Here is a 22,559-nt window from a genome sequence, read left to right as displayed (position 1 = left end):
TCATGCCTGGGCGCCCACCAATCGTGCTATATCACGCCTAGATAGTGGCGTAATACCTAGACGATCGTCAGGGCGTTAAGCACTCGCAGACAGTGCTCACGAAAGAGGCACCGAATTTACGAAGCGTTTCGTGCGTAAGTGCTGGTTGCCATTCACCAGTCGCCTTCTGAATTCAAAGGCACCGTGCAACATTACAAGTTGCAAGCATTTGCTCTTATGAGCAATACCATCGTAAGAGCTGTCACGTTAATACGGAACAAGAAGTTTTGTGAATCCTGTACAGGCTCTGATCCCAAATAAAAAAAAGAGCATTCAAAAGGCGCCGTTAAAAAAAATACGGCACACTGCTATGACCACTGCGGTTGTTTTATAGCAGATCCAACATGCGAACATAATTTTGCCGCCAACTATGCGATACAGTTCAGCATGTCTACCAAGTAAAGTCAAGTCGACCAAATGACTCACGCTAACGATGTTGGGAGGGGCACGCGTTGTTCTGAGATGCCGTGACTGCCAGCGTTCAACCTTTTCTTCGTTTGGCACTGCAAACAGGCAGTCCGCTCTTTCCACCATCTCCGAGGCCACTCGCTCCAGCTCTAGCAGCTGTTTCAGCTGCGAACGAAGCAAGGTGATGAGTCAGGCTGCCCTGCAGAAAGAAAGCACCATGCTCACCGTGTCTGGCGGACTCAAATTGGAGTTGCCGGCGGAGGCACTTCTGCAGGCAGCCTGGCCTCGCAGAACGCGAGCTTTCAACCAGAGGTAGCTCAAGAATTCACGAAACGCCATCCCTGGGCAGGTCTGGTCACGACGAAAGCTTTGTTGCGTGAAGAGGCGCGCCACCTGGTAAAGACGAGAGCAGAAAAATCATGTGACATTTGGACGTGTGCGCGACGTTAATTTGCAACAGAAAAGCGTACAGTTGTTGGGAAGTAGGTAAAATTCTACCTTAAATGATGGTTCCAGAAACGCGATGAAAATAAAGGGAAAGCCTGCCAGCCCTCCAAGGACACCACTATAGAAAATAAGGGCCGAACTATCCCTTCCGCAGACGTGGTCAAAGTTGTTGCCCATGATCCTGTCGATTGAATTCGTTTGTATAGCAAACGCCAAAATGTAAATGGTCGCTGCTTGCACCTTGCTGCCTCTTCGGAGTCCGTAACGTATCTGGCTTCGTGCTGCACACCTTAGCGAAGTCTAGCATTTTTCCTACTCTGGTGTCTCGCCTTCACACGTGCCTCCCCCCACCTCAGCTTGGTGAACTGGGGGAGGTGAACTGACTGCAACAGTTACCTGTGTGTAAAATACGCATACAACCTCGCCTGATCCAGAGAAAAAATGCAGGCCGTGCAGTTTCGTGCTGGATTCTTGCTTTTTTTACTGACTTTTTGTGCGTCTTTCTTTGTCGGGGAGAGCGCACATTCACATTGTATTACATAAACTACGCCACTAAATTTCTCGTATGTAGCAAGGAAAGAAGCTAGCAATTGACATCTTGCTCAGTTTTCGACTTAGTGTTAGTAGGTAAGGACATTGGTGTTTCTGAATGATGAACAAGGACAGTTTGAGCAAAATATTGCCACATTCCTTCTTTGGAAGTTGCATGCAGCGCAGTCTTGCGCGGACGAGAAAGTCTAAATTACACACATTGCGCCCCAGGAAATACTTGAAAAATCGAAAAGCGTTGCAATCTGCTTGGAAGCGCCGAACGCACGTTGAACCATGGCATGCAACAAATAACACATTTCCCGTGCCGTTAAGTGCCGTTGTTGCTGCGCGATGAGACGATGACGACAATCACATTCGCGATCACAGTGTTATTGTCACAAAAAGAACTCGTTCATATTCCTATTCTTCCTACTTAAGAACACCATTATTTTTGCTCTCCATATATACTGGCATGAGCGTTTTACGGTATACCTAGTAATAATGGCAAGCCAACTTATACCGACCGAATTTGGAGCTTCAACAGAAACGGAAGATTCTGCAAAGCTCCTGAAACAAATTTTCGGCCGTGGGACAGAACTGGCATGGCCAAGTTCCAAAGTGCAAGGCGTCTCTGTCTAGACATATCCCCCTTTTCGCAAACAGCGCAACTCATGAGCCGTAACAATCTGCTAGTGGGGGGTGCGAATTGAAGAAGGAAGTATTTCGAAGAATCGCTTTTCTATTGAGCACACTCTTTGCTTGAACCGTTTCGTGCCGAACCGGTAACCATTATTATTTTTTTTCGGTTCAGACTCGGGCACGTTCAAAGAATATCCAGTTTGGGTTCCAGCTAAATTCCGGCTGAAATTCCGGTTCGAGTACGGTTTTCGGTTCGACACCACGATTGCAAATACTACGGATAACCATTTCAATTCGTTAAGACTTCGTTAATTTGAAGCTAATCTGAAAATGACAGCGCTCAATGAAGAGAAATAGTGAATATTGCTTCATATTCTAAGGAAGAAAAAAATTGTCATGAACACAACAGTAAGATGAAGCCACGAAGGGAACGCGTGTGGGATTCTCCGAAACAAAGCTTCCTACTTGAAGAGAAACTCGACCTAGTCTGGAAATTGAATCCTCGACCAAGGAAACCCATACGGGTGAACACATATTTCTTCAACTGTGAAACTTACGGGCTTCTGGGAACAAGAAGTAGGAAGAACAAGTAGGTTTCACAGTTGAAGAAAGATTCGTCCACCCATATCATTTTACTTTGTAGCTTCGTGTACACTGACATGTGGATGACAATTTTTTCCTTTCATGGCACTTCCCCCTTGCAGACTGCTGCGGAACTGAATTGCAAAATTATAAGTACCAATATGCTGGGTGTCGTGTTTCTTTCTCGTCCCTTGTTTATCGTGCTATTCTTCGTCACTAAATTAAAAGCAGCACACAATGGGATAAAAAGATCTCCTTAAGGGTCAACTCAATAAATTTCCTTTTGGCTAAATTCATTGGTTAATGGTTATCAATCAGAGGTATATACAGTCCAAGTAACCTTGACAAAGCCAAAAGGATAATCGCGCAATTATTTTAATAGTCACCTCAGCACACGATGCAGGTACCTTGTTGTATGAGTCACAAGAGCCGTACATTTGTGCCGGGGCCCTATAACGTAAAACTATTGCAATCTGTCTTCATTCCAATCTCCTGCACTCAAACGTAACCGTCCGTGCAAGCATCGGGCGGTGATCCGCAGCGTTGTCTGAACAGCCTTATAAAACGCTCTCCTCGTTTATAGGAGGTCACTTTTTTTTTGCTTTCAAAACGACCAGCATTGCCTACATTGAGCGGTTTGTCTTATCTAATTGGTTGACAAGAGGCAGAAGCAGGCTCAAGTGGAGCGGGTTCCGATGCAACCGAGCCAGCGCACTGAAAATAGATAATCGGATGAGGAGGGTGGTGCCGGCATCTGCGATTGGTTCGATTCCCCTTACTTAGCTTGCAGTGGCTGGTCTAAAATCGCGGCAGCGTGCAACGGAAGGTTAAAAATGCCGCTAAAAAGGATCCTCATGAAAGAGTTGGCAGAGCAAGGTCGTATATCTACCGAAAAGACTTGATAACGTTCTGCTCCGATATTGCAAAAAGCAGTCAGAGAGAGAACGGTGTCAGGTATGTCGGCCGCAGAAACTTCAGGTGGGTCGACAGGATGGTGTGACAAGCAGTCCGCATCTTGATGTAACCGGCCAGTCTTGTATCATCATCACCAGCCTATTTTTATGTCCACTGCAGGACAAAGGCCTCTCCCTGCGATCTCCAATTATCCCTGTCTTGCGCTAGCTGATTCCAACTTGCGCCTGCAAATGTCCTAACTTCATCACCCCACCTAGTTTTCTGCCGTCCTCGACTGCACTTCCCTTCTCTTGGTACCCATTCTGTAACTGTTAAGGTCTGCCGGTTATCCATACTATGCATTACATGGCCCGCCCAGGTCCATTTTGTTCTCTTAATGTCAATTAGAATATTGGCTATCCCAGTTTGCTCTCTGATCCACACCACTGTGTTCCTGTCTCTTAACGTTAGGCCCAACATTTTTCGTTCTATCGCTCTTTGTGCGGTCCTTAACTTGTTGTCGAGTTTTTTTTTTTAAAGAGAGATGTAGGCCTTTGAGCGAAAATTTTAAAAATCTTTATTCGTTGAGCTATGGTGCTGTAAGCGCCTACGTATATGTAATTTGATGTGCTTATTTCATATATGAGGTCCATTTTTGTTTATCTCTTTTGGTTTTAATTTTATGCAAGTGTCCTTTAAATATATTCTGCAAAGGTTTGCAAAGTATGTGTGCTTTTGATTTCGTTAAATAGGGTATCAATGGTTTCTGTATAGTTCAAGGAATGCCGCAAGACCAACCTTATTGCTCTGCCTTACCTGGAACATGAGTTGCAAGGCTTTGAAGTTGAAACTCAGAACTGTGTTTTTAAGGTGCCTAACTTTGAAGTCTCACAACTCGTGTTCTAGATAAGGCAGAGCAATAACGTTGGTCTTACAGCATTCCTTGAAAGATACAGAAGCCAATGATACCCTTAGCGAAATCGAAAGAACACATATTTTGCAAACCTTTGAAAAAATTATTTAAAAGAAGCTCATAAAGAATTAGAACCAGAGGAGATAACCAAAATGGATTGCGTATTCAAAATAAGCACATATCATTACATATATGTACAACATTTGAGCACCATATCTTGAATAAAAACTTTTTTCTAGAACCCACTTCCCCCCTTAACCTCTAAGTTTCTGCTCCATGTTAGCACCGGTAGAATACAATGACTGTACACTTTTCTTTTCAACTACAGTGGTAAGCTCCCAGTCAGGATTTGGCAATGCCTGCCGTATGCACTCCAACCCAATTTTATTCTTCTGTAAATTTCTTTCTCATGATCAGGGTCCCCTGTGAGTAATTGACCTAGATAAATGTACTCCTTTGCAGAGTCCAGAGGCTGACTGGCGATCCTGAATTCTTGTTCCCCTGCCAGGCTATTGAACAGTATCTCTGTCTTGTGCATATTAATCTTCAACCCCACTCTTACACTGCCACTCTTATACAAACCCACTATCACGCAAAAGGTTTCATTATACGCAAATAAATCCTTACTCTCCGTGAGCTGCGAGTAGCCAGTGCCTGAGCGATCGGCGGGCAGCCATCTTCTATTCTTTTCGGAACGGGGCAATCTCTGGCTATTCAGAAAAAAAAATCAGTTTTGTTCAGCATATTAATGCACCTTTAACACATACACGTCACTTTGACACGGTGAGTTTTCACAGTTTTGTGACGTCACGTGACAAACAGATGAAGTGCGCACAGCCCGAAAACTTTTGACCAATAGCAAAGGTCTAATGGCAAAAAGGCGTCAAGTCAGAAATAATTATTTTTATTTTGTTCGGCCATGCATAATCATTGTGCATGATCAGTGTGCACCCGTCATATGAGATGAGGAACTATCGGGGTTTTTGTGAAGTCCCCTGACAGAGAAGCGAAGAGGGGATGGCCCGAATTTTTTTTTATCAACCTGGAGGTCTGATTGCAGAATTGGAATACAAAAGTTTGGAATACCTTTACATTACAGCGCCCCTGATCTCGCTGCCGGACCTGAGCGCTCAGGCGCGTGCTGGTTCCCATCGTTCTGGGTTCTGTCATTTCCGGCCTACGTTAATGGCTTAAGTTCCGGTATAAAAAATGACAATTTTTTCTAGCTTTCCATGGTGTAACCACTCCCATTTCCAAAGTGAAATATTGCACGGAAGTTACTTTGTGTCTGCACTATCCTAAAATAGGCTTTGGATTACGTGATCCAAAATATCGTTGGAGCTGACCTTCAAATATATTATCCATTTTGTTACGTCGGGGTTCTTTAAATCAACAATACTGAACGATGGCTTTCAACAAGCCTCGCACAACAGTACTAGACAAAATATTCACAGGCTTCATGTGGGGATAAGTGCAGCGTTTATGACTAAACGATGGCGGAATCATTTCGCGTGGGGAATATAGAAGCAAATAAAGGAAAATGCTTACCAAAGCGAACACTAGGAATCCACTGAGTAGGGCGGCGAGCATCCCGATTAAGCTGACAAGGCGACTGCTCCCAACAAACTCGCAGCCGTCTGCCAAGATGACAGTCGATATCCCCAGGAGGCGGCCTAACGCGGCCACACTGCCGCACAGTAGACCCCCCTCACGTCCTTGCTTTGGTCGCAGCAGCCAGGATGATGACGCAATGAAGAATAACCAGCAGAGCTAAGGAGAAACAAATGTGAGAAATGTAGGTTAGCTTCGAATGCAGGAACCAATTGGGGTTAAATCAGTAGAACCTTAGTACTCAGTAGGGCATTAGTATTATTTTGCGGTGTAGCAGACGCCTGCCACTTCACGAGTGGAGACGATGATGACGATGATAATGATGGTTTATTGTAATACCCTCTTTGAGGGCCTCTAAGGGTAATTTAAATAAATAAATAAATATTTTGAATAAATGTTGGCATTCTATTTGAAACAGGACAGAGACAAATAATCACCTAGCCTGTTTGAGCTAAACGAGTAACCTATATACATGCTTATTACTCTAGCATTTTTCCTGAATCTCCTTAATCTTATCTCTCCTCCTTAAAACCTCTACAGCTAACTTCTATAGATACCTATGTCTAACGTATACGGTCCTAATAATATATTCCCTGCTCTTTTTCCATGAATACTCTAAACTTAAGAGAACTTCTTGTTGGGCAAGCTGCTATGTATTCATTAAAACTATTTTAAGGCGCCAAATAACACACAGCACACAAGAGACTGCACAAGAGGAGGCGCTCTGTCCCGTTATATTCTCTTGAGTTCTGTGTGCTATTTGGCGCCTTAAAATAGTTATAATGAATACTCTAAATGTCACTTCCTTGTCTCATGTCTCGACTTGAGCGTCTCTTGATGAGGCGTTTCTTGCCACCGATACTACAGATGCCTCTTGCTAATCCCAGATTTAACACCACAGCGCCTCTGGCGGCGGCTGCTCCCCACAAAAGCTTCACCCAAATGCATTGGCGAGCCGCTTCGGCCACTCCCCAGCATTCTAGGTCCCTCTCGTCGATGTCTCCCACACGCTTCCATTGCACGGATGCAACGGCAATTACGTCATCGTTTAACATGGCGGCATCTGGCCTGCCTAGGCCTACCCCCTTCAGGCCGTACGCGTAGCCTTTCCTAACCCATTCGCCCCCTTCATGGGAAATGAATGGTGTTTTAGACTTTGGCCACGCTTTATTTCAAGGCTCGAGAGTTATGTCGGTGATCTTCTTGATATTAATTATCAATATCGAGAATGAAGGCCTCGCTTATTGGGATACACTGGTAGCTCGCGATGTCACTGTAACAGAATGGTGGCTCCATCTGTACAACGATGCTGCACGATAAAACAAGGTGCCACCGTTTCATTTAAAAGAAATGGGCATCTTTTGAGCAGTGCAGGCGACACACACTTGCCATTGCCTTGGATTGGTGTAGCTTCAGGCAGCACACGCCAGCGTATATGCTCCCATCGCTCGTCCATCAACTCTCAGACGCATCAAATCGGTTTTACAAGTATGTCATGACTCCTTAACACTTTCTACTTGCCTGAGCTTCTAGTGGCTCCATCGAAAGCCTTTTACAGCGAAGCTCTCTATGACTAGGGTTCCATGGATTTTTCGTGTCCGTCAACAAATCTGCGTGTGCAAAGACTCAGCTCCGGAATTTGATGTAAAATCATTTCATTCTATGCAAAAGCTTATACGTCTCATCCCTTGGATATGCATTTTCAGTAGATTAGTTATCAATAGGCACCATTTTCAAGATCAGTAGGCTCTCAGGTAGATAATAAGGGTTTCTCAAAGATTTGCCGCCGTGCGAACCACGTCGGCCATGTGTACGCTCTCACCGCCCTCTCTTTGTCGTCGTTCTAAGCGCTTGCATGCCTAGTTTCCTTCCACTCTCCTGGCGTGGCGGTCCCGTCGTGGGTGTCTAGTTTCCTCCGGCTCCCCAAGGTGGCGGTAGCCTTCCACGCGAATGTATGCTGCCGATCAAAATAAAACTGTGTGTGCGTGTGTCCTTTTTTGGGATGACCACTGTGACCGTTCAAGAGAAATAAAATTTACTGATACTTTTGATCTAAATTCTTTGTCACTTCAATGTCGTATGCTAAGCTGCTTCGGTAGTAATCAATCTTCACAGCAGTGGAATGGCACATGATTCTTAATGCTTTTCTTTCCAGCCTCTTGCGTTTTGCCCACGTAAAGTTTTCGTCCACATTGAAAACGACCTTTGCATGGCATGGTCTACAAGTGGCATCACACAACAGTATTTCAAACCAAGAGGTTCGTTCTTGCGCTGGGAATACTTTAGGAACGAGTTGAGTGTGAACCCCGACTCGTTAACAAAACGTCGGTCGAATCGAACAGACGCGTATGCAGCGACAAAAAAAGAATAAAAATGCATGAATAAGCAATGTGAGAAAGGGTGCTTACGGCAAGGTATACCAGCTGCTTGCGGCACGTCCTCAGCTGAAGCAGGATGGGAAACACGTGCGGATGCCTGCTTACGTAGACCCCTCGAAGGATTCCGAGTATCACCAAGAACAGTAAACATCCAAGTAGACTTTGGCAAGCCTGGAGAAAGTTGCGTGCCACAAAAACCACACCTGAAGAGACACTCCTTGAGCGTCGAACAAGTGGCACGGTCCTCCGGGTCTATACAGAACACCTGTTTATTATCCAGGCCAATACTAAAATATTTTCTGCAGGACTTGCACCAAAACAAGTTGCTATTAGATTTAGAATGCTAGAATACTAATGAAGCCCTTGGACGATAATGACAAGCGAGTAGCGAAGGAAGCTCAATAATGTGAGCCCCCCGGGCCTTGGCACATTTGTTGTCATGTTATATTATGCTCAGAAAGCTATGAGGCAGCTCGTCCACTTCGCGTGAGTTTGTCATTTCCCGCAGCTCGTAAGAAAGGCCACACTGCCGGATGTAGCGAAGACCGCGAACTCGAATTATGGCATTTCAGGCATGCTGTTGGCTCGCTCAGGCATCAACAAAGCACAAAGTATTGTAACAACTACAAGATTAAGGAGTGCAGGCTTACTCTAAAATATTCTGACCATTTCCAAGCATGTGTACACCAAATCTGACTCAGTAAAATCTATTTGGGGTACAGGTATGTCTGATATAACAATATTAAATACCAAGGAAGTTGTGGAGCGCACGCAAGAGGCTGCGAACGAACAGTGCAACCTGCCTTTATGTTGCACCCACACGGGGATGCCGTTCTTAGGCCACGGAGCGCTCGAATCAGGCCCCAGCGACCAGCAGAGGCCGTTTAGATGGTGCTATAAACTGTAGTGCTGCTACGCATACGTTTTTAACATTTGACCCATGCCTTGCTTGCTTGCTTTATTCCGGACATGTTCACAGCGTTTTTCCAAAGACATGTACAAAATGTCTTTCCGAGCGTGAAAGAAGCCCACGAATACACGCAAAGTGCCTCGAGCGGCCAGTCATGTGGCAATTTTGTGTGTATTCGCGGGCTTCTTTCATGCTTGGAAAAACACTCTTATGTAGCACGTATCGAGCAACAGAAAGCTGTATCGGGAGTTCTTCATGTAGCTTTACAATTTTCTCATTGTCACTTTTGATCTAATGATAATATTTGAGAAGTTGAATAATTCATTAAGACTAATCATGTAATTAGGCGGAATGCAAAAAATAATCTGAGTATCTCCAAGCGACGGCAAACAACATTACTTCAATTCTGTCCAGCTACGTGGCATTTGCATATTTTTAAAGTTAGGCTCAAGTTATGTGGGACACCCAGTATATCTTGGCAACAAGAAAGCTAATATTGCGACTACAAACAAATTGCAGAACACTCACGCTGTCAGTCACAGAGAGTGCTTCCACCAACGCAGCCAAGTCTTCTTCGTCGTGCAGGTGGGAGGAAAAGTAGCATCGATAGCTTGCTCGGATGAAGCAGCAAATGCAGTGGCACACACCACACACAACAACAGATATCTGAAAGCGAATTCGATCTAAATGTTTACTGGGAACATTAGGTGCAGTGGACAACAAGGAAAGCTCGCCAGAAAATACAATTTCCTGAATATAACTAAAAGAATCATTTTTATTCTGAATGATGTTTAACCGGTTAAATTCCCAACAGTGCACAAAGTATCCGTGTGCAAAATACAATGTGCACAAAAAGGGCTCTTGCCGGCTAAAAATTTGTATTGCAATAGCAATGATATGGACACTCCAGAATTTTCGCCATCACCATGATGTTCTGTATAATGCCCAAGCCTCGCACACCGTTTATATGCTGTGGGTGCGAGCGAAAGCGTGCAAGGGTGAGCCGGGAATAACAGTGGCATGATGCGCACCGTCCTGCAGCATGCCCAATTTTGGAGGTCACATGATCAAGCGCGCGTGTCGCTTCTTCTAGCCCAGCCGTGGCTGCTCAGGCTGTCAGTGCGGCTGAGCGCGTATGCGCCGCCATATCTTGGAGGTAATCTGTGGCAGGCGCAACGACAGGCTAGTTGAGATGGCTGGTGACTTCATGCCAGCTGTTTTCCCACATGCCTAGTGTTGCCAGGTCGCGCTATTTCAAGTAGGAGACACACGTTCGCTCCCTGCTGCCGGCGCTCTTCATCACGCCAGCATTGTGACAGCGAGTGCTCACGATAATCGAGTGTTACCTGTTCATGTTTGACTGTGCGCGCCAGACACGCTTAATTTGTTTATATAGTAAGCGAATGCTTACTGCAATTCATATGGACGATAAACCTACGAACACTGCTTCATGTAGTTGTATATAATACTTTGCTATATCGCTACCAATGCTTCGCCTTTCGGGCGACGTCTTTAAAGTAAAATAGTAAACAATGGGGCCGAACATTATGAAACCACACTTTGGATATGAAGGACGTCGTAGTATAGCACTGTTCTGGTTAATTTCGACTAACTGAGGTTACTTAATCTGTATGAACCTCGGTCACGGAGCAAGAAACCTTTAGGAGTGGAAACTCCGCCAGTTGCGGTGACCAGAAAATATCACAAGCCCGCAGAGCCACTATCATGCTGGCGGCACCTGGCGGCCGAGAAAGAAATTATCGCCGTCTTGGTTGCCAAGGCAACCAGTCACGTGTGTTGCTCCCGTTCGGTCACGTGCGTTACTCCCGTTCGGCCGCGCGCCTCGCAAGTTCTACTGAGGGCACTCACGCGTCCCACCTGCGTCCCCCCATCTTAGGCTAGCAAATTCCGAACAAGGGTGAACTGTACGTATCAGCGCTGTTAGTATTATGGCCCTTGAACAGACACCGACAAGAACAGTTGCTGTTTGACTTAAAGGCCCACAAAAAGCAATGTTACAGCGTGCACGCTGAACCGAACGCCCGTGTCATCTGCTTGGCATCTGCTTTGAGCGGGAGACACAGGCGCCGCCGAAGAGAATGAGCCCGAGCAGCCTGCCGGGCTTCTGCTTTTTTTTTTCTTCGCTGCTGCTTGCATGACGCGCCGCAAGGTGCCGCCACTGCATGCGCCCCCGTCGGCGCATACTAATGTGACATTATCTGGTCGCACGCGAGCGCCCGCACTGACGGGAGTTTCTACTCCTATTAAATAATCTTCCTCCGTGACCTCGGTGCACGAAGGTTTTCGCGCTCTGCCTGCACATAAATACAACCACCACGGCAATAATTCGAAACCACTATTATTTGTTCAGAAAAGCAGAATGTGATAAACATTGAAGCAATTTCGACGGAGCAATTCACTTTATTTAATAATGTACATACCAGTTATTTGCTGCAAGTGGCGCTAAATCCACATCATAATGTAATGCGGCAGGAATTCTCAAATAATAAGTTTATCCTAGCATGGTGGTGCACGTGTCATTCACTACTGCTGTCCTCAAAAAAGCAGTCGGCGAATTGAACCAAATTCGTCCTAATCCTTTTTTTTCTCTAGGCCGGACTGGCACAGCTCAATTAAACCAAATGGAAGAACCATTTTTCGCTTCTACCCACCCACCTCGTGGATGTTCCAGAATTGAAAAAGCAGCCGCCGTTTCAGCTTCAGGCCCCTCCAACATAATGATCTCAACTTGCAGCAGAGAATTGCAAGGAGGCATACCTGGAGTTACACAAAAAGAATATTACATAATTTTCGCTTTCAAAAAAAGAAAAGGAGAGACACATGAATAAAAACATCTAACAGAAAATGTAGCAATAAACTCAGAAAAATTATAAGGGTTTGCGACAGATAGGTTTAAAGTGAAACACGGGAATATTCAAAAGAAGAATGAACTAATGAATAAAGCTATATTTCAAAAGGCCGCTCATTCGTATTGTCATCTAAGTCAGTGTCACGTTGTCGCAGCGCAAGGGCGCGTAAATTTAGAAACTCGAAGCTGCATGCAGAAGATGCAGAAAATATATGCAAGTCGGAACTGCACCTCTAAGAACCCCGCCGTCAGCTGTGCATCCCAGTGAGGAAGGAGGTGTGCAGAAACGGAGACGTGGAAGTTGGTCCGATTGAAGGCACACGTCCGAACGACCACCAAAGAGCTGGAAGAGGACAAAGAGAAACTTGAAACTTGAAGAGCACATAGTTAGCGGTGATCTTTCATATGTATCTGTTATACGTTTCGTACATATATATTGGGACTAAAGCTAAGCTTCTATTTTTTTGGTAGTGTTTGTGCTATAAACAATACATGATAAATGAAAAGACCAACAGATATCTATCATCCCATTTATCACACGACCATCTCAAAAGCGTGCAAGGACAACTACTCCAAGGGCGTTAGCGCTCATCCCTGCATGATTTCCTTCTGTTTGTTACTACTTCACGCTACACACACACTCGCTACATAATGGAATACCAGCCATAGCCCAAATTGCCACCCTTCTAAATTTCGAAAGCATAAACGGAGGCCCACCTGAGAATTTTCAGAGCATGATTGTAGAGTTGAAGCCTAAGTGTAGGGTCCCACACGGCCGCATCGTCTGAGTGTTCATGACACCTGAAAAGTGCAAGACAAGGGCTATTGAAATGGGTATGCTAATTGTTAAGAAGGCCGCAAAAGCCCGCGACTAGTCACACGGCACTTTTTTCGTGTCTTGCGGGCTTGCTGCAAGGCTTCGAAAAAACTTTTATGTAGCACGTATTCAACAACAGAAAGCTGCATTGAAAGTTTTCCGGGATAGTCTACAATTCTCTCAGTGACCCTCTTGCTCTTAATAATAACTAATTATGTAGTTGGGCAAAATACAAGAACCCTTTTATAAAAGAGGCTCTGACTTGCTCCAAGTGACAGGAAACAACAGTACCTTGGTACTGTCCAGTTACAAGGCACTTGCACATTGTTACGCTTGAGTGAGAGCAAGGACTGAGGAAGAGGAGGACTAAGTGCACTTGTCATTTTTGTTCATTTCCTTCTGACAACTTTACAAATTTTAGTATAAACAAAGGTTTCCTAATACCATCCAAATCTTGGCCAATCCCCCGCAGTGGGTGTGCACCATCAAACAAGGCATACCATACCATAACATTTGGAATGCCTCGGTGTCGGCGCGGCAACCCTTCTCCCCTCTCCATCATTTTTAAATAAACGACCCCATCGTAACAGTTCTGGTGGATGTGTGGGGTAAAACAACGGCGCCCCCGAAGAACGACGACGAACCGACCGCAATGACATAATCCGTGGAGCTTCGCCGAAGTTGCAGAATTGCCGGTTTGCCACCAGAGATGGCCTCCGACGGAGACAACCAGCCACCTTCTTCCAGCATCCCATGGCCGCCCTACATCGAGCCACGAACCTTTGTCGGAAGAGCCGGGAAAGACGTGGAAGGATGACTCAGCTACTACCAATGGGCAAGTCGGCTCAATGGCTAGAATGCCATCGCCCAGCTTAACAAAACGTTGCCTTCGCCCTCAAGGGAACCATGTCTGCATGGCTTGAAAACCACGAAGAAAGCTTGACGTGTGAGAAGTTCGTAGACGAGATCAAGAAGTGGTTCGCAGATACGGCAGCTAAAAAGAAGCGTGCAGAGCAAAAGCTACTGCAGCAAGCTCAAGTTTCCGGTGAAAACTGCACGACGTACATTTAGGAAGCGCGCAAGTTGTGCAAGGCCCTGGATCCTCATATGACAGAAGAGAACCAAGTTGGTCATTTTCTTGCGACTTCGGTGAGACTTCTATCACCGCCGCCTCCGTTGACGCCACCAAATTCGCACCTTGTCCGAGAGTGACAAACCCTACTATGAACGCATATTCCAGTTACCAGTTCCACGACGATTACTCATGCAGACCGCCTGTAGTTTCTCAAGAGTGGAACGGCCGTGCAAGTCATCATCCTTCTGCTGACAATTTCAGTGCGTCCCGTGAGCGCACTGTCTGCTTCCAATTCGCGGCCATGTTGCCAGGTTTTGTCCTCATCGCTGTCGCATGTCACCACCGTCCTATGAGCGACCACATACATTTATCGGCATAGCAAACAGCACCGCATCCTGACACGCTGGCCCTATGACTCCGATAGCAGGGCGACCCGCCAGGCGAATAACTCACCAGCTTCTGTGTTCAGTTTGACGCCACTGCCTTCACGCCAGCGCAGGTGTCCATTTCCGCGATGACGTCTCATGTCACCGCCACTGAGAAACTAGGCGGCGCGACCAATGGAGGTGAGGTCGCGAGTCATCTTCAGCTACACGCCTCTATGCCTTCACCAGTCACCATGTGTCATAACAAGATTCGTGTTTTACTGGACAATGTTACTATGTTGGCCTTAGTGGACGCAGGAGCGAATGTCCCCGTCATCATCCTGGATTTCCGAACCCGACTAGGCCATAAAGTGATGTTTCGCTGGGATAAAGCTAATACACTTCATGCTGTGAGTGGAGAGTTGCTCCGACCTTCTGGTGTATGTACCGCGAACGTTTATTTCTCGGATCACGTTTGTCAAGCCAAATTTGCAGTGCTTGGTATTGCTGAGCCTGTGCCTTCGATCGTCATGAAGAAAAGTGTGCTCGTACCTCGATGTGTACTCTTCATGGGCTGTGGAGCAACTACACTGTAGGTGTCAAACTTATCCTTCCAGCCTGTTGTGCTACCTAGCGGTTTGCGACTTGCCTCTTTTTAAGCGGGTACCAGTCGCAGCATAGACGCTATAACTGATGACCCTTCGCTCGAAGCCCGAGCACACGGGACTGGCCCCGATGTCCCTGAAGATTCGTTGCCGTTTTTAAAAATGAGCAACAAGTTACTGTCTTCAGAGAAGCATCAAGCCCTGCAGGGCTGACCATGGTCAGCATCCTTAACAAGCATGCTTCATCATTCGATTTCACTCAAAACGCTAACAAAGTTCGCGTTCCAACTACACGGGCTCGCCACAGAACCAGCTCACCACTGTCAAGCTTTAGGTCAGCATAGAACACTTTCATGTTAAAACGAACAATGTCTGAACAAAGGAGCTCACTTGGAGCAGTAGAGTTTTGACAAAATGACTTGTCCTCGTCGGGTAGTTGTCAAAGCGGCTCCTGGCTGAGGCTTTCCAGGTTCCGACACTGTTGATCACTTCAAGCCTTCACCTTAATTCCTTTGAACCATGTGTGCTTGCTTGGATGCTATGAAAAAGTGTGCTTGCCGCTAAAAACGATTATTTTGGTTTTGCATTACTGGTAAAGTAGGGGCGATGAGCGCAATTGTTTAGATTTAAAATTAATTTAAAGTTTATAGCGTCAATCCAAAGACTGAGAGCGCTATATCAAGCAGACAAAACTAAAAAAAAAACGATCTCGCTTTACTTCATCATAAATTAAGTACGTATTAGATATGTGTGTCTGGTTTATGATGGCAAGTAAAATCAATAGAAAAAAAAAGCCGCAAATGTGTGCACAAAAATGACAGCTTCTTCGGTAAGTCGAGCAGCCCCAGTCTCAGAAATTACAAGTCTGCAACATCTCTACAGTCATGGATTACAAAAAATATGACCTTTTTCGCATCTTCATGCTACTTATGACCGTTTTTAAACACGTCACAAACTTAAACGATCATCGAAGAAGTCTTGTAACGGTACAGTGTGTGTAGCAAGTTCCAATGATCAATGTAAAGTGCAAGGTCAAGGAAACTGCTTAATTTAAGAACTGAGTTGCCTCAAAGAGACAGCCCTTTCCAGCAATTCTCACGTAATTCAGATCTCCACGTGCAGCACCTTACCTTTCAAATGTAGCAGGGCCAGCTTCTCCAGTGAGGAGAGGGCACAAAGAGTGGTTTCTGGTGAACCTCATGTCTTTCTTGTGAATGCACACGCGAGAAGACTGCAGAAGCACTGATCCAGTGGCGAGGAGCAGGTGGTCGGAGTCATCATTGCACAGCGTGGTGAGGAGCCGTCCCTCCGGCCGACCATGGGGGTCGCAATCGACTCCATTCGTGCTGCAGCGAGATTGAGAAAAACGAGTAATAACATCTTGAGACATTTTGACCAAAGTATAATGAACTTTTAAGAAACATAAAGTTTCAATTCAACAAAAGGAGATCACTTGTGCCGAAAATTACAGCTCATCGAATTTTGTTGACAAATATCAGGGCCTGTTTGCGTTAGTGCCACCTGCAACTATTGACAGCAGCGTGGCATTAATTAATCTTTCCGCCACACATTATCCGCGGCAGTGGGTCCAGAAACTGCACAGTAACTGGACTCTTATTACCTAAAATTCCCTAATTACCTTTTTATTGCACCTTTAAGTGCACATGTTCTAATCATGAAATTAGAGCCCGTGAACGTTCAAGTAGCATCCATTTAGTAGGAGCACAGTGACCCCCAGCAAGTATTTCAAGACACCACGCCGCCCAATGAATCTCCCGCAATATACTTCGGCGTTCCATGTAGTTCATCCCGCTCTGCGTGCCGGGAAAACGCAGCAGCGAGGAAGGTTTCAATTGGATTCCACTATTAGAAATCTTTTCTGGTAAAAATAAAGTCATTTTTCTTGATATTGTGTATGTTTGGATGATACGAATTTCGGGTGATACAAATATTTCACGCGACACCTCGGCATGTCACAATAGTCCCTCTTTGATTACGTATACTATTAACAATAGATTGGAGTATGGTCCTCTCGAAGCATATGTATGACCTCTGGAACATTGAACAAAACCATTCACCTTTTGGGTCCAATAAGGAAGATATCATGATCGGGGGCCCTACTCATGAAAAAGAAATTAACAGAAGAATAAAATTGGATTGGAGTGCATACGGCAGGCATTGCCAAATCCTGACTGGGAGCTTATCGCTATCGTTGAAAATAATAGTGTACAATCATTGAATTCTACCAGTGCTAACATATGAGGCAGAAACTTGGAGGTTAACAAAGAAGCTTGAGAACAAGTTAAGGACCGCATAAAGAGCAGTGGAACGAAAAAATGTTTAGGCGTAACGTTAATAGACGGGAAGAGAGCGGTTTGGATCCAAAAGCAAACGGCCTTAGCGGATATTTTAGTTGACATTAAGAGAAAGGAATGGAGCTGGGCAGGCCATGTAATGTGTAGGATGGATAACCGATGGACCATTAGAGTTACCGAATGGGTGCCAAGAGAAGGGACGCGCAGTCAAGGATGGCAGAAAATTAGGTGGGGTGATGAAGTTAGAAAATTTGCAGGTGGGAATTAGAATCAGCTAGCCCAAGACAGGGGTAATTGGAGATTGTAGAGAGAGGCCTTCGTCCTGCAGTGGACATAAAAATAGGCTGATGATCGTGATGACGAAGAAAGGATATTAATTTTATCATTAAGCCATATAAAAGTGTAAACATTGGCTTATTAACTAAAATAACAAGCATGGTGTAGCATGCGCACCGGCAAACAGGAACATATCTCACTCGATCACCGCGGACACTCGCTGCCGGAACGCTGGCGTGAGGAAGGTCAGCAGCAGCAGCAGCGAGCCAATAGCCCTTTGTGCTTCTTCTCGCTTCACTGCGAACTGAGCGGCGAGAACACAGTGCACATGAAGCCATCAGACCTCGGCGCACCTAGACTTTGTACCCACCCCACATCCCTTTCAAGATTTCAGACTCGCGGCCGCGTTCCACCGTGTCACACGCAATCGCAGCCGGAGTATAACGCTGCTCTGCGGCCTTGCACGCGATGGAAGACAGCGCGCTTCCTCCCCGTTCCTCTAACTTGCGCGCTTGAGATCGAGCCACCATCCATCTCAGCTCAATTTCACATGCTTTCACTCGCACCCACAGCATACGGCGACAGCCCCAAAGTTATCGCACTTAGGCTTTTATGGATATCACGGCGACGCCGATGGCACAAATGTGCCTGGAGTTTCCATATAGTTGCTATTATTGCGATAGCAATTATATGGACACTTCAACCGGATTTCTGCCATCGGCGTCGCCATCGTCGTCGCCGTCGCCGTGAGGTTCCGTATAAATAAAATCTTCGCTGTGCGCCGTATGCCCGAGTGGAAGCGTGCGGGGACGCGCGCTATCACGGAGAGCGAACGCACTCAATCTCCCACGCGCAAGCAAGGAAGCGGGAAGCCAGCGCCAGAGGGAGCGAGGGGGGGGGGGCGCACTTCTACTCTGCCAACAATCGCGCTCGTCGCTCGACCGCACCGTCTCTTATCTCCACACGGCTCTGACCTTTATGCACTGTGCATTCGCCGCTCAGTTTCTGTTGAAGCGATAGACCGCACGTACCTTCGCCCGCTGCAGCGTATGGGCTTGCTGCCAGCGTTTTGACAGTCGTTGTCTGCAGTCATTCAGTGTGATCTATTCATGTTTGTGCGCGCTCACACCATGCTTGTTCATTCAGTTAGTAATAGTCGGGCCACATTTTCCAACGCACGCTACACATGTAATGCTGCCCGGATCGTAAGTGCAGCGCTACAGGTGTGTCCCTTCGCACGCGCTGCCCACGGGAAGCGCTTATCAACACCACCGTTTCACACGCGCCTTCTCGTGGTCATCAAGTCTCTCTTCATGTCGGTCTACTTACGCCGCAGCACACCTGCTTACTTAAGCAGCTCATGTTTACTACAATTTATATTGCTACCAAAGCCGCTCACCTTACATCGTATGACATTGCTGTGTTGCTATCGCATTCATTGCTTTGCCCTTAGGGCGAAACTGTGACATTTTTGCAATAGAAGCACTGTAAGTAGTCAGAAAACCATTCCTATTATGACAAGGAAGTCTAGCACGGCTGTGGACGGCACGAAGGATGCTGACAGGAAGACACAACAGTGTAGGTTTCGCCAGGCGCACCAGGAACAGCGTCGAGCGCGAGCCCCACTACAGTAGCGCTGGCGATTCGGCTGCGGAGCTCTACACGACGCACTTATTCTTCCTTACATCTTCCCCCCTCGCTGAAGATGGAGCCGCACAGGAGGCCTAAGGCGTCGTGACGATGAAGGGCTCGTGATACGGCTTGAGCCGATCGACGTGGACAATTTCGCGGCCTCGGCGATGCAGGTCCGTAGGGGACGTCAGAGGTTCGATGATGTAGTTCACCGGAGAAGTTTGCTGCTGAACCCGGTAGGGTCCATGGTATCAGGATACAAACTTGGAGGAGACACCTGATGTCGGAGTAGGAGGCACCCACAACCAAACGAGAGCGTCAGGCAAAAACTGGGTGTGGGGGCTCCCGTCGTCATGACGAAACCGGTGTACCCTCTGATAAGTCGGGACGGTAAGGAAGAATAGTGTCAATGGGAAATGACGGTTTTCGGTCATACAGAAGAAAGAAGGGAGAAAAGCCCGTCGTTGCCTGGGGTGCCGTATTGTAGGTGTACGTTACATAGGGAAGGATGATGTCCCAGTTGGTCTGGTTGGAGGCAACATACATCCAAAGCATGTCGCCAAGAGTTCGGTTAAAGCGTTCTGTCAATCCGTTTGTTTGCGGGTGATATGCGGTGGTACAGCGATGAATAATGCGGCACTCAGTGAGAATTTCTTGAAGGACATCGGCGAGAAAGACACGGCCGCGGTTGTTCAGTAGTTCGCGGGGAGCGCCGTGACGTAGAACGAAGCGTTGAAGCAGGAAGGAGGCAATGTCACGAGCCATCGCGGCTGGTAGAGCGGCCGTTTCGGCATACCTCGTGAGGTGGTCTATAGCTACAATGACCCAGCGATTGCCAGCAGCTGTGTATGGAAGAGGCCCGTATAGGTCTATTCCAACACGGTCAAAGGGTCGTGAAGGGCACGGCAAAGGTTGCATTGGTCCAGAAGAGCGGCAAGGATCAGGCTTGCGGCGTTGACATTCTGTGCAAGAGCGAATGTACTTTTGTACAAATGTGTACATACCACGCCAATAAAACCTATGACGTAGTCTGGTGTAGGTCTTGAAGAGACCAGCGTGTGCACACTGAGGGTCGGCGTGGAAAGCGGCGCATACATCGGTGCGGAGCTGCCGGGGTATTACAAGCAGCCATTTGCGGCCGTCGGAACTGTAGTTACGGCGATAGACGATGCCGCCGCAGATGGCGAAGTGCGAAGCTTGCCGGCATAATGCTCGGGATGGTGGGCGTTCAGGTGAATCAGAGATGTAATCTATCAAAGATGAAATCCAGGAGTCCTTGCGCTGCTCCAAAGCCATGTCGACAAAAGCGAATGGGGGAAGTGGGTCGTCTAGGACGGAGACACTGACAATGTCGGTGTGGACAGGCGAGCGCGAAAGAGCATCGGCATCGGCGTGCTTCTTGCCTGAGCGGTAGACAACCTGGATGTCGTACTCTTGGAGCCTCAGCGCCCACCGGGCTAGGCGGCCGCAGGGATCCTTGAGGGACGACAACCAGCAAAGTGCGTGGTGATCGGTGACAACATCGAAGGACCGGCTGTACAGGTATGGACGAAATTTTGTAATGGCCCAGATGATCGCTAGACATTTTTTCACCGTGACTGAATAATTTGTTTCGGCTTTCGTAAGAGTGCGGCTCGCGTAAGCAACAACATATTCTTGGTAGCCAGGCTTTCGCTGGGCCAGCACAGCGCCAAGACCAATGCCGCTAGCATCCGTATGGATTTCCGTGGGAGCAGTTGGATCAAAATGGCGCAATATCGGTGGTGTTGTAAGCAGGCGATGTAGCGTCGCGAAGGCCTCGTCGCAAGCCGGGGACCATGCGGAAAGATTGGTATCTCCCTTAAGTAGCTCTGTCAGCGGTGCCATAATCGAAGCGAAGTTTCAAATTAAGCGGCGGAAGTACGAGCAGAGGCCAATGAAACTACGCGAGTCTTTTAGAGATGTTGGCCTTGGGAATTATTTAACAGCACGGAGCTTTGCGGCATCGGGGAGAACGCCGTCCTTCAACACGACATGTCTGAGAATTGTCAGCTTCCGTGCCCCAAAGTGACATTTTTTCAGGTTGAGTTGGAGGCCAGCGTCACTGAGACAGCGTAAAACCTGCTCCAAGCGATGAAGGTGAGTAGGAAAATCTGGTGCAAACACTACTACATCGTCCAAATAACACAAGCACGTGTTCCATTTGAGGCCTCGAAGAATAGTATCCATCATCCGCTCAAAAGTCGCGGGCACATTGCAAAGGCCGAATGGCATCACACGAAATTCGTATAAGCCATCTGGTGTGATGAAAGCTGTTTTAGGCTTATCGTCTGCAGCCATAGGCACCTGCCAATAACCAGAGCGTAGATCGAGGGAGGAAAAGAACTCTGCACCTCGTAAGCAGTCTAAGGCGTCATCAATCCGTGGCAATGGATAAACATCCTTTCGGGTTATTTTGTTTAGGCAACGGTAGTCCACGCAAAAGCGGATCGAGCCATCCTTCTTTTTAACTAAAACAACTGGCGATGCCCATGGACTGTCGGATGGTTCAATGACGCCACACTTGAGCATTTCACCTACTTGCTCATCAATGACGTGTCATTCTGTTGAAGATACACGGTATGGTCGCTGCCGTAGCGGTGAGTGAGCACCGGTGTCAATCCGGTGGCATACAGTCGTCGTTTGACCCAGAGAACTGCTATGGCTGTCAAAAGCAGCGCGAAATTTGTCGAGGAGATGGAGGAGGTCATGGCGCTGCTTGGGGTTTAAGGCGTTGTCGATGACGTGACTGAAAACGTCTTCAGGCGATGTGGCAGGTACGGGACAACCGGAGAGGGTGTTGACCTCGGACGATCCATTAGGAAGTTCCAAGGCGGTAATGCTGTCGTAAGGCTCCACAGTGCCGAGAGATTCACCGCGAAGCAACGTAATCGGGAATGGGAAGTGGTTGTAGACAGGAAGGTGAGTCGCACCTGCTTGAAGGCCAAGCAGCGCGGTTGGGAGTGGTGAGATGTGGTGACGAACGAAAGCAGTGGAAGGTGTGAAGAGTACGGTAGAGTCGGAGGCAATGGAACAGGATACAGGTGCCAGAACGGATGCATGCGGAGGTATCTGGATGTAGTCAGTGAGGGATAACTTGGTGCAGGAAAGCGAAACGTCGTCAGATATGGCATTCCCAAACGAAGAGAAGGCGACTTCTGCACGGGAGCAATCAATAACAGCGTGGTGACGAGAGAGAAAATCCCAACCTAAAATAATATCGTGGGAACAGTGG

At 47.0% G+C, this 22,559-nt stretch overlaps 1 protein-coding gene across 1 annotated transcript in view; it reads right to left on the bottom strand.

Moving 5' to 3' along the window:
* LOC119441448 (uncharacterized) overlaps positions 1-22,559 on the bottom strand; it is a 56,908-nt gene that overhangs the window by 6,183 nt on the left and 28,166 nt on the right. Inside the window, exons 7-15 of the mRNA XM_037706067.2 lie at positions 16,214-16,429; positions 12,939-13,022; positions 12,453-12,564; positions 12,029-12,130; positions 9,881-10,018; positions 8,473-8,613; positions 6,002-6,223; positions 673-840; positions 466-612 (exon numbers count right to left, since the gene is read on the bottom strand). Of these exons, the coding sequence (XP_037561995.1) occupies positions 466-612; positions 673-840; positions 6,002-6,223; positions 8,473-8,613; positions 9,881-10,018; positions 12,029-12,130; positions 12,453-12,564; positions 12,939-13,022; positions 16,214-16,429 (1,330 nt within the window). The remainder of the gene's footprint in view (positions 1-465; positions 613-672; positions 841-6,001; positions 6,224-8,472; positions 8,614-9,880; positions 10,019-12,028; positions 12,131-12,452; positions 12,565-12,938; positions 13,023-16,213; positions 16,430-22,559) is intronic.

This window comes from Dermacentor silvarum, chromosome 2 (assembly GCF_013339745.2).
Source record: "Dermacentor silvarum isolate Dsil-2018 chromosome 2, BIME_Dsil_1.4, whole genome shotgun sequence".
In the NCBI taxonomy this organism is placed as follows: Eukaryota; Metazoa; Arthropoda; class Arachnida; order Ixodida; family Ixodidae; genus Dermacentor; species Dermacentor silvarum.
The sequence above is the reverse complement of the archived record's forward strand: the minus strand, read 5'-3'. Positions and strand labels throughout refer to the sequence as shown.